Below are 15,371 nucleotides of genomic sequence, written 5' to 3' on the forward strand. Positions count from 1 at the left end.
AATACAAGATAACAATGTCAGGAAACAAATCATAAACGAGGTTGCTTATAACCAACATAATATTACACAACCAATATTCCCAAAATGACGGGCAAAGAGAACGTAAATGAACAAAAGTAACCATGTCAGCATGTTCTTCGTCCAACCATAGTAATGCAAATTAAATTTGAATAGCAGCAGTTACGATTTATGATGCCCGGATATTTATATAATAAAAACTGCAATGACTTCTGATATACATCCGTTAAGATTGAGAATGAGACGGATAGCCAAACTAAGCAGCACGTGACAAGCTAACACGTAAAGTATGCCATAGATAACAGACGTCACATGTTTACCATGACGACGATCTCACCTTTTTTACACGTCAAGAATCCCTCCTTGTCGAAAACTTTAATAAGACATCAGACAAAATTGGAACGATACAGAGAAACAATCCGTCAACAGGATTTATCGTTTGATACTTGGGGTTCCAGCTGACGAACATGCTCGTATAATAGTTAATTTTGTTCAACAGTGTTGAGTCATAAATAATTCTACAAATACTTGCTTTGTGAGAACCGCAGATAGGGTGGGTTTTTTTCTTCAAGTATGATTCGATTGCTTGCACAGCATGCTGAGAAAGAATCCAACAGAGCACCCTTTTTTTTTTTTCTTATTCTCTTGTTTTTTGGTAGCCAAAAAAGATCTATTCCTGGATTAACTCTGGCACAATTTACCAGTAAGAACTGTCGAAGGTCGTTAGCTCGGCCGCATCTCTTTCGCTTTTCCCCAAATTCTGGTAAAGTTGCTTACCCGGCAAATCTGGGCTTCAAGAAATCCGTGGGTGTGACTGACATTACGTCAGGTTGATAACAAATCTCTTCCCGGACCAACGGTCGCATCTTCTACCAGTCGGGACTTGTTGAAGGACGAAGCTTCGCCGGCATCTTTATCAATCTCCCGAATTCTGGTAAAGTCGGCGACCCGGCAAATCTGGACTTCATGGAATCCTTGGGCGTAATTGACATCATGTTCATTGAGCTCTCAAATTCGTGGATGTCAACTTCCGTCAAGCTCTGACCAAGTTCACCGTTTCCCGCATAGAAATCGCCCTCATCTCCATCATTTGTATCCACATCGGAAATGTCACTATCGTCGTCTTCTTCGTACTTAGCTTCCACCATTGACCAGAACGTGAAATGAGGGCTGATGAATCTGCAGGATATTGAGATTAGGCAAAGGAGTAAGTCATAGTAATTCGCGGTTTTACAAACAGGCCCCCCATGGACGAAACCTTGTTGAAATAACCCACCCAAACCATGTCAAGAAGATTTTTACAAAAATTTGGAACAAAACAAAGGAAAAACACAAATTTGTCCATATCAACGAACAAAATCCAGGAAACTACTATTTTTAAGAAAAATAAAGATTCCCAATCGACAGTTTAAAACTCAGCTATTTCTCGCAGGCACCTACTAAATCAGTTTTGCCTTCTTAACTTCAAAAACATTCGAAATTTTTGGTTTCGATCACCCTAATAGGGAAATCACAAAACTTGGATTGGTGATGGTTGATCAAACCTGTCAGACTTCTTCAGTAAGTATGGATCAAAAGGAAAGAACATGTCCAGTCTTTCTATGCCACCATAAGCCTTTGAGTTCAGCGAGTCCAGCAAGCCTTCAGGTAAAGTCCCCTTAGATTTGAATAGACGGGCTCCATCAGCCTGTTTCAGGAACTCCTCCACTATGGACGGCAAGCATACCTACCAAGAAGGTCGAACAAATTACCAATCTCATGAAACATATCAATAGTTGAACCAGATAAACACATCCTGGCCCCATAATGAAAACCAAAAAGTACTTTAATTCCTCTCCAATAACCTACGCTTAACGGTTCTAAGGTATTATTAAGGATGACATCGAGAGGCATCTGAAATAGTAGTGCTTTCAGCTGGGGAACCTCCATTAATGATCTCATGCGGAAGCACAGAACATATATCACAGCCTGGAAACAGTACAGGAGACATTAAAACCATTGTAACATTTGTATGCCACATGAGTGAACATCAATAAGCTACACGCAGCTCTTAATGGGTAAAAAGAATGTACCTGACATCCAGAATAAAATACTTGATGAGCTTCAGGATCCACGGACTTCTTTTGGCAAGACTCATAGTATTCCAGGCACCACCTCCCCACACTAACTCAGAATACACCAGGAACAAGTACATTATCAATTTCCACTATTCCACAAATACACCGATAACTAACACTTTGAGAAGAGGAAAATAAAGCGATAACCCTCACCGATCCAAAGTTCTTGCAACAAAATAGGATGGAAGGAACCTTGCACGGGATAAATAGCTAGCAAGATAGGCAATAGCACTCATCCTACAGATCAACAAATAACATCACGTAAGTACCATAGTGCACATTGATGTTATTTAACATGGAATGCCCACATCTCGCAAGCCACTCCTTGCATGAAACATCCAAGTAACCTGACAAATACTGATAAAATATTTTCATGAACTTCAATCCTTTACCTAAACAGTATTCACATGGGTATCTAACCTAAAAGCCATTAAATATACAAAAAAAAAGGATGGAAGTACCTTGTAATTCGAGGCTCAAAACTACTCAAAAATATATTCAGCAGTTCAATGCCAAATCTCTCCCCGCACTTTTCTGGATCGAGTGAACAGGCATAGAACATCACAAACTGCAAGAGCGGTACAATAGCTTCAGCATGAAAGGAACTTCATCGAAATTGCTGATGTGGTTTTCCAATTGAATAATATCAAAGTAGCTATAGACAATGGCGAGATGGTCAACAGCAAACAAGCACATACATCACATAAACACATAACAGAATACCTGAGCAAATTTTGACCTGGATGTGTTCAGCACATATAATCGGAAAGATTCCATGAGAACATCAAAAATCTGCAGATAGCAGGAAACAGTAACATCATCAATAAGACACAATGTCATAACCTAAAAGACCTAGCATCACCACCACATTAAGCAGGCCATGACGCAACAGGACTCGGTTTGTCAATGAAGTTAGCAGCCTATCTATTATTGCCAACATTGACAGTATCAAGATAAAAAACATCATGGCGTTGGGTTGTGGGTACCTGGGCTTTTGATAGGAAAATGTTGAGCCATGATTCAGGCACATAATTAATCTAGGACTGTACTAGAACAGATAAATCATAAATTTGAGCTGAAACTCTCATCAAAACAATGTCTGCGTTCAGGTTCAATTCTACAAGTTTTTTAAAAAGGCATGGAAAAATAGAGGCATCTAATTCGTACCCAATTAGCAAAACAAATTCTGAAAGTAATTCCCCTTGCATCGTCAAACATTGAACCATAGAGATACAAAAAAGGCAAAAAAAAAAAGTTTTGCTTAAGGAATCAAACCTGTGACAATCGACCTTCTTCATAAGACAACTTGACATGTTCAAAAGTTGCATCCATCAGAACGTCCAACTTGTCAGCAACTTCTCCAAGTCTTTCCCTACCTAGATTTGTTTTCCATACCTGAAAAATTTACATCATCAGGTTCAAGTTAATGGAAATAGACATCACATTTGCTGAAAAACATCGAATTTGAAGGTTTTGATATGTAGCACCTAGAACATATAAGAGGACAAAAACAAAAGCAAACATCCAAAGGCTTCACATAACATTAAAGTTTAAACACACCTCTGCACCACCCTTTTGTGATTCAGTTTCATTCTCTTCGCCATCTTCCAGTTCCATATCAAAGATACATTTGCTGCAGTCTTCCTTTAGTATATCTTCCCATTTTATGTCCACCTGAAAGTTTCACATGTTGAAGAAATATATCCATAAGAATGATAATGGAAAAGATTCTCTCTTTCTTTCTTTCTTTTTGTGTGTGCATATTTAGTTTGGGTTGGTTAGATAAGATCTAGTAGGCACTGCATTAGTGTAAAACCATACTGTAAATATTTAAAACTCACATCTAAGTCCACAAGTCGACAAACCACTGCCCTGAGAATATCATTCCTGAGGTATTCCCCGATTATGCCTCTTTCCAATCTTAGCATGTTTTCCAGATAAAGAACATTGAACTGGAAAAAAAAATCAAAAATTTAGACCGAAATCATGAAAAAGCGTAAGGGCATAGTATCCTGTCATGGATAGATCAGATAAAACGAATTTAGTACGTACATTTTTAGGCTCGTGCTTCTTAGGCATCCCATGGACAACTAAAGCTCCCAGCTTCAATGGTGCCTTAGGTACCAAGTGGATAATGCTTTCAAGTGCCATATGCACCCGAGGAAGTATCACTTCCTTTCTCGAGAGATATTCTGCAGTTTTCTCCATTAACTGATTTCTATCCAGTCCATTTATAACCAACCGTGTAGTGAAACTATCAAGAGACATTGATGTCAGTGACAGAGAAGTTGGAGGGAGAAAATTGCCGACAAGTTTAATCAAACATTCATCAACAAATCCACTGTTTGAAGCCGCCTTCATGCAAAAAAGAAAAACAGAAAAAGGATAATAACTAAATTAATTTGAATAAATTAACCAAATATAGTTATATATTCACAAGACAGAAAGCCTATTTTACTTACCAAGTCAACAATGAACTGCACCCAAGCATCAGCTACGTCAGGTCCACAGTTCCACATGCTCATGTCAAATATCTGCAAACTTTCAGCAATTAAAAGATAATCCACTAAATTGGCCAACTAGAAAATTCAAAAGACATAAGTTCAAACTTGACTTACAAAACAGAGTAGTGACTTGTGGTAATTGTAATCGATTGATGAAATTGCTCCTGACAGGGCCCTTAGTGTCATCTAATGAAGAAAGTATGAAGATATTCAAGTTCTGAAATGCAAAAGCTAAAAATAAAAACGCCTCAGGTACTCGCACTAGCACTGCGAACCAACCTACCGCAAGCATGCTCTCCTGAACCGGATCACTCGGATCATAAGTGGTGATTTCCTCTATCACTTGGTTGTATGGCGTTTTATCCCCCTGAATCATAAGAATTTAATCAACGTTAACATTTGATAAGTGTGACAATTCGTCCTGAACCAAACGAAAGGTGGATACCTATATCATCAATGCGGAAAAAAATAGACGGCCACGAACAATGCAGTTAAGAATCGAAATAATGGATAACATTAGAACGCCATACCTGAATTACCATATAAACTAAAAGAAAAGGATCCTAGAGTCAAATAAGGTAACGTCAACAATAAATTCCCAAAACTATCAACCACAACAACCACCACAGTGACAATAGTAATAGTAGCACCAGTTGCAGTATTCAACAGGACGCTGACTCAAGAAAAGAAGTAAAGGAAAAGTAACTGACAGCCTGGAGCGTCAATCTCTAGTAATTAATGCCCTAAAAATCTTAATTAAAGACCGACAGAAATAAAAAACCACCAAGAGCCAACCAAAAAATGTGGGAGCACCTGGATAACAATTATCAGCATAAACCACGTAGAAAGCAAATCTGGGACAAAAACAAAAGATGCTTGAACCCAGTCAAGACCTTAATCCACCAAAAGAAACGAAATTCGGGACGGAGTAACAGCAAAAGATGAGAATTTATATTTTCTCGCATAAACAACCTCACTGTAACAGTGCGATAAGAACAAAAAGAAAAGAGAGAAAAGCAAGGAAAAAACCCGGAACGACGACAGCAGGCAGCAATCAGGGTAACTCGTAAAACACATAATACCGAGATTAAAGGATTACCTGAGTGGCGAGGATCAAGGCCTCCCGAATCATAAAGGTCGCGTTGTATATCGCCTCTGAGTCGCTAATTGTGGCGTCAGGCGCCGGAGAAGCGGCCGGACCCTCGCTGATTACCTCCATCCCCATGCGTGGCGATCTCCTGGACGAGAATAAACCCCTAAATTGATCGTTATACAACCCAAACCAACCGCAGGGGCCGGAAAGAGGCGGGAGGAAAGCGAGGGAACGAACGAGGAAAGAGAAGAGGAGGCGCTCGTTCAAACAAGAGAGCCAAGAGAATTGCCGCTTGACGGTTTAGGGTTTTCCTAGGCAGGGATGCGGGTCGGTCACAAGGTGATTCTAGACCCGACCTGACACTGCTAATCGAGGTTCGGGTTTTAAAAGTCTTTTGTTTGAATTTGTTTATTCTGAATTTACTTATCGAATCAGGTCTGGATCTGTCCGTACTCTAGCTCTGTATCCAACCCAGTTCGGGCCGAACCGGTTTTCGATCTTTTCCCCGTATCGTCATGTGCATTTCAGATCCGAAAGATAAATTCAAATCCAGACATATTGAATCTGCATTTTGGGTTTGGATATGGGTTCGAGACATTGATTGTCGATGGAATTCAAATCCAGACGGCACTTAGCATTAAATCCAAATCCAAATCCAAGCAGTTGATGCAATTGCGTGCCACCGATGTTTAATTGCCTTTTTTTTTCGTTCCTCGCCATATTCTATTAAGATTTGTGATGGACTTGAACCCGAATAAATCCAAAGGTGAACCGGCCCAAAGTTTAGGAACAATTTGGCCTCGGAACTGGAAATGCAACTAGTTATAAGTTTAAAGTCGTAATCCTGTTAATCACATTCACATGGGAAATAACAAGCATTTAAAACATCATAAGTTCATATCCATATCCAGATTAACTATACCTGGATCTGTTCTTTCACACTAGTTTAAAACTCCAGTTATACCGGAAACCAAATCAGAACTTCATCGAATTAGATTGCTTCTTGAGCTACCTTGTTGGATCAAAGGAACCATCCATATCCGTCTTATTTTAAGGATAAGCACAAAGCAATTCATATAATTTGGAAAATAAGGCTGCTGAATATCAAAAATCTTAAATCCAAATTCAGATATCCTAAATCATAGAACTGAAATTTGCCTCTTGTAACTTATATTAGATTTCCGGATCATAAGATTTTTAAATTCATGAATTGAAACCAATCATCCCCTTATAATTAGTTTCACATTAGAGGATAAATACGAGTTTATCTCACCACCAAATGTGGCCGTTAGGCGAATACATAGTAAAACTCCAAGCGAATCGGTTGCCATTTTAGATCTTCAGATTGAAGGCACTCAACTCTCAAACGCACCGTTACTTCAATTGGGTCTCCATATGTGAGTTTTCAATCTTTGAGTGTTCGACCTCTTGCCTGATTTGGCAGGTTCGGGTTCACCAGAGGTGAAGCCACCCCACCTTCTCTGTCTCTGTCTTTAGACCTTAGGGCTGATTCGAAGCCTCCCTTCAACTCAAAATATAACGCGTATTACCAATTAAAGTTTAGTGGAGTAACAACCACTAGAATATTTACAATCGCATGCTTTCAATGTAACAGAAGATGGCAAGGTCACGTCCAGGTTTGATTAACATTCTCGTCAGCGTGGGTAGAAGCCAAAGTCGGCAATGGGAAGACTCTACAGGGTCTCATTGGTTTGCCTACCAGACCTTCAAAAGCAGAGATGCAACGTCAGTTTCTCTTTTATCAAAGACACTAACATTCCCTTGTTAAGATCGAGAAGCTTGGTTCATTTCTCAGTTGGCATGTACACCCACACTCTACACCCAAGGTGAAACTTACAAGCGTTCCCTGTAAAATGTGGGAGTTCGGTGCGGAAGTCCGCTGGGCCTGGACATACTAATGTCGGTTCAGGAGGCTAGGAAAGCAGACCCTGTGAAAGTAGGGAATCTTCTTGCTACCATCACCAGTAATGGGCTGGCCCGGCTGGGCCATCTTCTGCAGACGCAGCACTGTGGCAGAACGATCAGTAATTCAACCTGCAACGAATAATGAACTGTTAACAACAATTTTACAGCTTATATGGTATGATATTTGAGTCTCCGTAAGAAAGGGACAAGAAACAATAACCCCAGGACTAGCAACAATTACTGAAGAGATGCTAGATAACCCTTAACAGGAACAAGAATTTCCACTTTATATTTATCATTCTCATATAGCTGGGAATAAATGATGAACACGAGGACAAGATAATTGTTTCATATACACATAAATGGATATATGCGTGCCCACATACTTAAGGCCTTTCAGAGGCAACTTGTACCCTTCAAAGTCCTGGAAAAACCTTTAAATAGAAGATTACAGAGTAGAGTGGAAGTAGCACGGAGAATTTCCTTGAAACCTCACAAAAGCAATTCCTGTGTGCACTGCGCAATTTTTCAGTTAGTGTAATCAATTGCAGAGTTATTTATCATTTCAGCTGCAGGTAAACCTATAGTTCATTAATTGGCTGAAAGTTTAAAAACGATAAAGTCTTAACACTGTTTTCTCTATCAAGGGAACATAGGTCAGCTAGTTCACCAATAAAGGGCAAAAACATTAACTTGTGGCTTACATGTGCGGTGAAAATAGATTAACAAAAGCAGATAATTGAATGCAATAGCAGAAAAGTTGGTCCAATAAGTGTGTAATACGAACAGCCAATATAGGAGCTAGTGTGTAAATAAGTGATAATTTGTTATTTTCACTTTTCAGTTTACCTTTTCTTTTACCACATCATTCGAGTATAACTAGACAGAAGTTTGTGTACAACAGTTTTAATCTGCTAAAAATTTGGCAACACAGTCACAATAGGACTGGATTTCGTAGGTGCACATATCAATAATTTCCTAAAGATAAATAAGCAGAGAAGCAACTGGGGAAAACTTTCTGCTCCATGAGGAAGATGAAACTCTCCAGTTGTCACGTAAAATACTAAAACAATAAACAGACAAAAACATTATGATTCAGAGTTAAAGACATTTCTGAAATGAGCATGACAAAGAAAGCACCTTTTAGTCAAAAGTTATCTCTTCACATTTAAACATCAACTCATTTTCATATCTCTGCAATACAAAACGCTCCTCTGGTACTGTAAGCGTGGTGACAATGCTTTTCTCGTCAGAGAACGGTCTTCGGCCAGTTCTTCCAGCCCTGTGAAGGTAATCAATTGCTGTTCTAGGCAGATCAAAATTGTAAATGTGGGTAGTTTCTGGCAGATCAACACCTCTGCTTGCTATATCTGTTGCAACCAGCAAGCAACCACCTTGTCTTGCATCCTGAATGAGCAAATAAGCCATTAATTGTGATTGAGCGGTTTAAAAACCAACCTTCAAGTTGCTGAAATCAAACCAAACCAGCTGGTATGCTCATGCAATTACTGCATGTGAATCCAACTCAGTTAGAAACTGTACGAAAACCAATCAAGCAAGCTATATTTTAGGTGTACATTTTTTGTTGGCATGCAGACCTGATGGCATCATTCTAAATTGCCAACTTAATATTTACACAAGAAACTAAAAGGAAGGAATAGAAGAATCTCAGTAACTCAACGATGAAACCATTTGAGGCAACAAAAACCAAGCAAGCGAACATGAGAGATCAAGTTTAAGCCCTTTGAGCAGCAAATCTTGATTGAAGCCACAAAACAAGTCTCTTTCTGGTGTAACTATCAAGCAGGCAACTTGAATATCCCATGTTGATGTATGAAGTTCCTATCTACCCTAATGCTTTTTGTCAAAAACATTGATACAAGTAGTTGCAATTGCTGATACAAGTTTCTATTATGAATATTACGTCACTTATTGATAAATCTCACTGGTTTCAGAAGAAATTTTTTTTAGTATGAAAAGGAAAAAAGAAACTAATCAAGTAGAAAAAAGAAACAAAAGGGAAAATGTGCTATCAATCGAGATACACCAAATCAAGAGGTCAAGCTCAGGAAATTCACCACCTAATCATTTATAATTTATTCAACTTTATTGAACTTATTCAATGTATGAGAATAGTATGCCTTTCAAGCATTATGTAGAGTTTTCAGATTTTCAAAGCCATTCTTGATCTGTGGCTTTATGGCCTATAGATCATCTAAAAAGTACGAAACAGAAGGATACTTACAGATAGTGAAGCTGCCCGTGCATTAAAATTTGTCTCTTCATCAAGAACATGAATCTCTGTTCCTTCAGTGCATGCAGTTCTAAGAAATTCAATGATGCTTGTTGAAGTAGGGGGTTTTCCTGCTTTCTTTGACTTCTCAGACTGGGCAATGGCTAAATATAAGTTAAAGAAAAGCAAAGTGCATTTTGCAATAAAATATTCTGTTGCTGCTGCTACTACGTAGGCAGAAAAATATCACTAGTTACAAGCTCCCGTACCAAATGAACTAGAAGCAATGGTAAGCAAACCATTGTTGACTCTCAAATCTAGCTAACATTCTATTGCCAACAAACCCAACTTTCACATCTACATATGTGGAAGTGTGAACATGTTTGGAATATGAATTCCATACTACATCAGCTATTCAATGTGGTCTTACAGAAACAATAATTCATATTCATGCTTAGGATTCAAAAATCAGGCAAGCTCCGGAGCAAGAAAATATGAAATTTTTTGTACTATACAATCTTACAGAGTTGCATTATGAGAAACAAGATGATGCATCAACCTGCTCAGCAACAAAAATGATGCAAGACGTAGGTTGATCAATCTTTAATAAGCGTAACAACACATCAAGCTTGGCATCCTTTCTGCAAGACTAAACAATAAAATAAGATATTAGCAAGCTGTGAAACTATTTTTAGTCTTTAAGAAAATACCACCAACACAAAGCTGGACAAACTACTGTATATGCCCATATATTAAAGAAGCAAAGGACCCATGTGAAAACATGGGATTAATAAACAAAAAGCTAAGGGAGATATTGAAAGAGATTATTCAAAGGCAACCACTTGTTTTTCTCTCTTCTCACCACAAATCTATGGCAAAGACGAAATGGCATGGGCTCAACAGGATGAACATGTATATGGACCACATCACGCTGCCACAACCACAAAATACCAGATATCAATATAGTGATTCCTTAAATAGATAGGCAGCAATGAAGTGACAAACAAAAAAAATCTCTTAAACAAACCTTGGTCCATTTTTGCTGAATGCATTCAGATAGAAAGTGATTGTGCTGAGGAATAGATGCACTTGCGAAGATGGTCTGGCGGTTGTCAATGGTCGAATATGATGTCAAGAGTTTTCGAAGAGAGTAGACTTGCTTTGACGAATTAAACATGAAATCAACCTATCAATATGGAGAAACATGATTGCAAATTTTTTTTTTTAATTTAATGCAAGAAACAAGCCATTCTTTCCATACCACAGAGAAAAGCTTGGGGTAAAGCAAGGGAATTTTATCAATAGGTTGGTAGATACATATACACACAGAAAAAGTAAGAAAATGAAACAGAATAAACAAATTGAACAAAAGATTGAGCAATTATAAGAGGTGCTTGTGTCAGTATATGTAGATAAAATCATCAATACACACACTTAATGACAACATATACTTAGCTCAGGTAAGATAAACAATGTTTTAAATCAAATAATCAAATTAACCTAAAAATACTAAAGAAAATGTGACTAAAGATTAGTGACCTCGTCAACAACCAAAATCTGCAATGCTTCGAGCTTAAATGTTCTCTTCTCAAGCATTTGAGACAAGCTTCCAATTGTTGCAACCACTATTTCAGGAGGCTCCGCCTGCAAAATTCTAGATAGGTAAACATATTAAGAAGCAAGGAAATATATCTACTTGCTATGCAGGATAAATGTGATCAAACATAAAAGAATATTACTGGCAAAATTTATGAATTTCAACATCTAAGCAGAGTTTGTAGAGTGAAGCTACAGTAGAGAACCTTTAACCAACTTCGATGCCTTCTGAGAGTTCCCCCATCCAGAAGAGCCATAACAGTGCAACTTTTCTCTTCCAAGCTACAACCCAGAGGTTTTGCTGCTAACATCCGAGCAACTTTAGTAACCTAATCCAGAAATACAATTGTTAGGAAAAAAAGGCATAGTTTCATGTATGGATATAGCAAACCCACTAATATCTTTTTCAAACATGAAGATCTTACTTGAATACCAAGTTCCCTCGTTGGCACCACAATAAGTGCTTGGACAGATGATCCATGTAAATCTATAGTTGCAAATATTCCCAATAAGTATGCCAACGTCTTTCCTGAACCTGTCTGAAGGGCTTTGAATGTATCAACATGCACATACTAATGAAGTTTAAGAAGATACATATTGATGAACAGCTTGCTAATAAACAAGATTGACTCAGCAGTTGGAAAATATTATTCTTAGCAAACAACTATTTCACATATAAATATGTACTTCCTAATTTTATTTGCAAATATGGCATGAGGAGAGGAACTTAGCTACATATACCTATCTAATTTGACAAATCAATTTCCTACTTTTGTTAGAATACTTTCAGGTTGCACCTAAAAACAATAGTTCTGGTTCTCTCTATTTACGTTAAATAATTCTGACCTCATCCTGCACAATCTATTTTTTTCTTCTTTTTTTTCCTTTTCTTGGTCAAGAGAGGCAGAAGAGTCCCTTTCCAGAGTTTTCTTTTATTATTTTGAAACATACAACCTATAAATTTCATACAAGACATGGATACCTCGCACGCATACGTGTAAGTATATTGAGCACACACACACACACACACAAAGAGACTACACCGGTGAAAACAATTACCACATACAGCCATTTTGAATGTAGAAGGAGCTGATATAGTAGACCAAAACTAACAGTGACCAGCTACTTACCAGAAATCACAACTCCTTGAAACTTATCCTTTTCAAACACTTGGTTAGAAGACATTGGGTTTCATGAAAATATTTATCCTTTAAAGGCTGTGAGGCCATTGGAGCTTCATGAGAAAACAATCTTTTAAAGGCCTCCTTTTGGAGAACTCAAATGATAGAATGGAGAAGGTGAAGTTTTAAGTTGGTGAGTCAGTTACATGAAACATCTATCTTGAAAGAAACTTCTGTAGCAGCTCAAACAACAAATTCCAGTCATATAGAACTCATTCACATGCTATTGGTCCACAAAAAATACGATAAGCATTCTTGCATATAATCTGGTCATGATTCCAGGTGGCCTTGTAGTGAAACTACTCTTTCTCATTATTTCCTCTGTTCAGCTTCAAAAAATACCAAAAGCATGCATCCGTAGACAAATGCATAGACAAAAGTAGTTAAGACTAATTCAAATGACTAGAAGGTATGTTCAGCAAAAGAAATATTATTAGCAACCTGAGCATGAAGAATGCAATCACGCCCAGAAAGAAGTGTTGGCAAAGCTTGCTCTTGTATATCTGTAGGAATAACATATCCAATCTCTTCTGCTCTGTAACAAACGAGTAAACCCTATAAATTAACTAGTTCATTCTATCACGCCATTGCCAAGTGGTAAGCATATAACAATGTACCAAATTGCAGTTATTCCGAAATAATTGTACACATAGCCCATAAAGCCCACCTTGAACATAGCTAATAGGAAGACTAACCGTTCTGCGGTTAACGTTCCTATGCTTGCAACAGATAGGTCAGAAACATGGAAGTAGCACGTAACAGAAGCTAAATAACGGACTGTGACGTAATCTTTCAAATACACCGACACATTAATTTCAGAACTATGGGGCCATTATAAGAGTATAACCTAGTGAGTCGTGGAATGAACATGGATACATTCGCTGATTGATTTGATTTTGATTGTCTGCTAGGAGCCTAGAATCCTCGTTTCAATTGGAAATGGCGAAGCATACGTTCACATAGTCAAGGAGATACATTTGCTTTTTTCTTCCCTTCTCAAACGAACAGCTAAGTTGCTCCGATAAGTAATTATTCTTACCAAAACCGGCAATTTGTTTGAACCATTTGTTTGCACGTTTCGAGTGAGATATACATATGCAAGTTTCGAGTGAGATAAGCATATGCACGTTCCGAGCAAGAAACTGTATAGGAGTTTAAGCCTCCTCTGCCATATAGTACACCGGGGAGAACAGAAACTGCACTAACAAGCCAAACGAAACGTGTATAGAATGGGCATTGGCTAAAAGGAAAAACCAGCTACCCAGTGGTAATCCAATATAGACCACTGTCAGTGCGTCCCAAGTGGCACTTCCATGTTCAAGTACTTCTTTCATAACTTCTTCCGTATTACAGGTTTCTCTCGGTAATTACATAAGGATGTCTTCAATTACATGAGAAAAATAACACATCGGAAAATAATTACCCATTTCGAAATTCAATGTTACTCGTTAATAAAAAGGATGGAAGAAGGGAAATTACCTCTGCAATATGTGAAGCGGGACGCGTCCACTGCACAACTCTTTGATCGTCACCCTCGCCTTCGATGATACCGCCCCCTCTTTTGAAGTTTCCGCTGTTTGGGTCGCTTGGGAAAGACGTAGTAACGACGACTTGCTTCCATTCCATGACGATGGGCTCGTATTTTGGGAAGGCCAAGCGAAAGGAAGATGAGGTGTTCGTTGGACCGGTGCCCAAGTGAAATAAGGAAAGGGAGAATGGAGTACAGGCGCCATTTTCACAACGCTTTACCAGAGAAGTCGGTTCGCGCCTTCGCAGATAACGGCAGGGACTCTGAACGGGTTGGATTGAGAGAGCCTGAGACGATGCTGGATCCACTTTCATCGGACAGGATACAGGGGCTAGTGCAGCCGCCGTGTTTACCGTCTGTTCCCAAATTTGGGTGCATATGTCTGATTCACAAAATTACATCATATCCGTTCTTAAGTGTTTTTTTTATTGATAACTACGGCTCCCATTATACATTGGCAGTCAGTGTTTGTTCACCCGCTACCATCCTTTCTGTTTCATTTCTTAATTTAGTTCTAACATTTTATGCATTTTTATAACAAGATTTTATGAGTTACCTTTTTTCAATTATGCATTGGTTTTTTACAATGTATTATATATTTAGTTTGTTTTGTTGATTATTATTTTTTCATATCATTCATTTTTTAGTTACTTGTATTTTAGACTATGATTAGCTTTATGAAATATGACTTAAATTAACATTTTATTTTAGGTGTTAACTTGTTTAAAGTATTTTTTACTCAATAAGTTAAGTCCTTTCATTTCGTTTTCTTTGCCCAGCTAAACAAACTGATGATTTTTTTACAGTTTCTTTTTATTTTCTCTCATTCCAATCCAAATATGCTTTCACAATTGTCCTTTTCCTTTGGTTTTACACTCCTTCCCTTTATCTCCTTTTGTTTTATTTTCATTTACATCGTTTATAATAATTTCATTTTCATCCATCCAAACACAATGTAAATTCAAAACTCTACTGCACCAAGAGATTGTCTCCACCAAAATCCTACCATCTGAATCCTTGGACGTCAACGAGGGGTCTGCAGTTCCCTATTAATGAAAGGTAAATAAGAACGGTCATTTTATACTCATGGTGAAACAAAACTTCCATCAAATTATAATTTTGGTAACATCCATATAGAAAAAAGGCTGCCTGTACAGAAGCTCGGACCAGTCAAC

At 38.0% G+C, this 15,371-nt stretch overlaps 2 protein-coding genes across 4 annotated transcripts; both read right to left on the minus strand.

Annotated features, from left to right (window-relative positions):
- Positions 1-367: 367 nt before the first annotated feature.
- Positions 368-6,020, minus strand: LOC116256794 (uncharacterized). Its single transcript, XM_031633280.2, has 15 exons — positions 5,739-6,020; positions 4,923-5,006; positions 4,754-4,825; positions 4,598-4,669; positions 4,188-4,490; positions 3,977-4,087; positions 3,696-3,809; positions 3,411-3,530; positions 2,859-2,927; positions 2,597-2,703; positions 2,289-2,372; positions 2,091-2,181; positions 1,867-1,986; positions 1,563-1,744; positions 368-1,197 (listed from the first exon to the last, which is right to left on the minus strand). The coding sequence occupies exons 1-15, from the start codon at positions 5,862-5,864 to the stop codon at positions 888-890; spliced, it is 1,965 nt and encodes a 654-aa protein (XP_031489140.1). The 5' UTR covers positions 5,865-6,020; the 3' UTR covers positions 368-887.
- Positions 6,021-7,290: 1,270 nt separating this feature from the next.
- On the minus strand, positions 7,291-14,659 carry LOC116256919 (DEAD-box ATP-dependent RNA helicase 58, chloroplastic). 3 transcript variants are annotated; one of them, XM_031633488.2, is made up of 11 exons: positions 14,148-14,659; positions 13,110-13,203; positions 11,913-12,026; positions 11,694-11,816; positions 11,431-11,535; positions 10,919-10,993; positions 10,754-10,822; positions 10,451-10,540; positions 9,904-10,044; positions 8,799-9,065; positions 7,291-7,787 (listed from the first exon to the last, which is right to left on the minus strand). In XM_031633488.2, the coding sequence occupies exons 1-10, from the start codon at positions 14,399-14,401 to the stop codon at positions 8,802-8,804; spliced, it is 1,329 nt and encodes a 442-aa protein (XP_031489348.1). In that variant the 5' UTR covers positions 14,402-14,659; the 3' UTR covers positions 7,291-7,787; positions 8,799-8,801. The 3 variants fall into 3 exon arrangements, with proteins under 3 accessions (XP_031489348.1, XP_049934149.1, XP_031489347.1); XM_050078192.1 differs by having other exon boundaries at positions 10,919-11,050; XM_031633487.2 differs by having other exon boundaries at positions 7,292-7,787; positions 10,919-11,077; positions 14,148-14,656.
- Between the last annotated feature and the right edge of the window lie 712 nt (positions 14,660-15,371).

This window comes from Nymphaea colorata, chromosome 6, assembly GCF_008831285.2.
Source record: "Nymphaea colorata isolate Beijing-Zhang1983 chromosome 6, ASM883128v2, whole genome shotgun sequence".
In the NCBI taxonomy this organism is placed as follows: Eukaryota; Viridiplantae; Streptophyta; class Magnoliopsida; order Nymphaeales; family Nymphaeaceae; genus Nymphaea; species Nymphaea colorata.

Excerpts from the sequence above, each read along its gene's own strand:
- LOC116256794 (XM_031633280.2), bottom strand. The coding sequence starts at position 5,864 with ATGGGGATGGAGGTAATCAGCGAGGGTCCGGCCGCTTCTCCGGCGCCT. Across the intron at positions 4,088-4,187 it reads AGAAGCACGAGCCTAAAAAT|TTCAATGTTCTTTATCTGGA; the intron begins GTACGTACTAAA and ends TTTTTTTTCCAG. Across the intron at positions 2,182-2,288 it reads GTTGCAAGAACTTTGGATCG|TGTGGGGAGGTGGTGCCTGG; the intron begins GTGAGGGTTATC and ends ATTCTGAGTTAG.
- LOC116256919 (XM_031633487.2), bottom strand. The coding sequence starts at position 14,401 with ATGGCGCCTGTACTCCATTCTCCCTTTCCTTATTTCACTTGGGCACCG. Across the intron at positions 13,204-14,147 it reads CCGCTTCACATATTGCAGAG|AGCAGAAGAGATTGGATATG; the intron begins GTAATTTCCCTT and ends CGTTTGTTACAG. Across the intron at positions 10,823-10,918 it reads TTCAGCAAAAATGGACCAAG|CGTGATGTGGTCCATATACA; the intron begins GTTTGTTTAAGA and ends TGGTTGTGGCAG.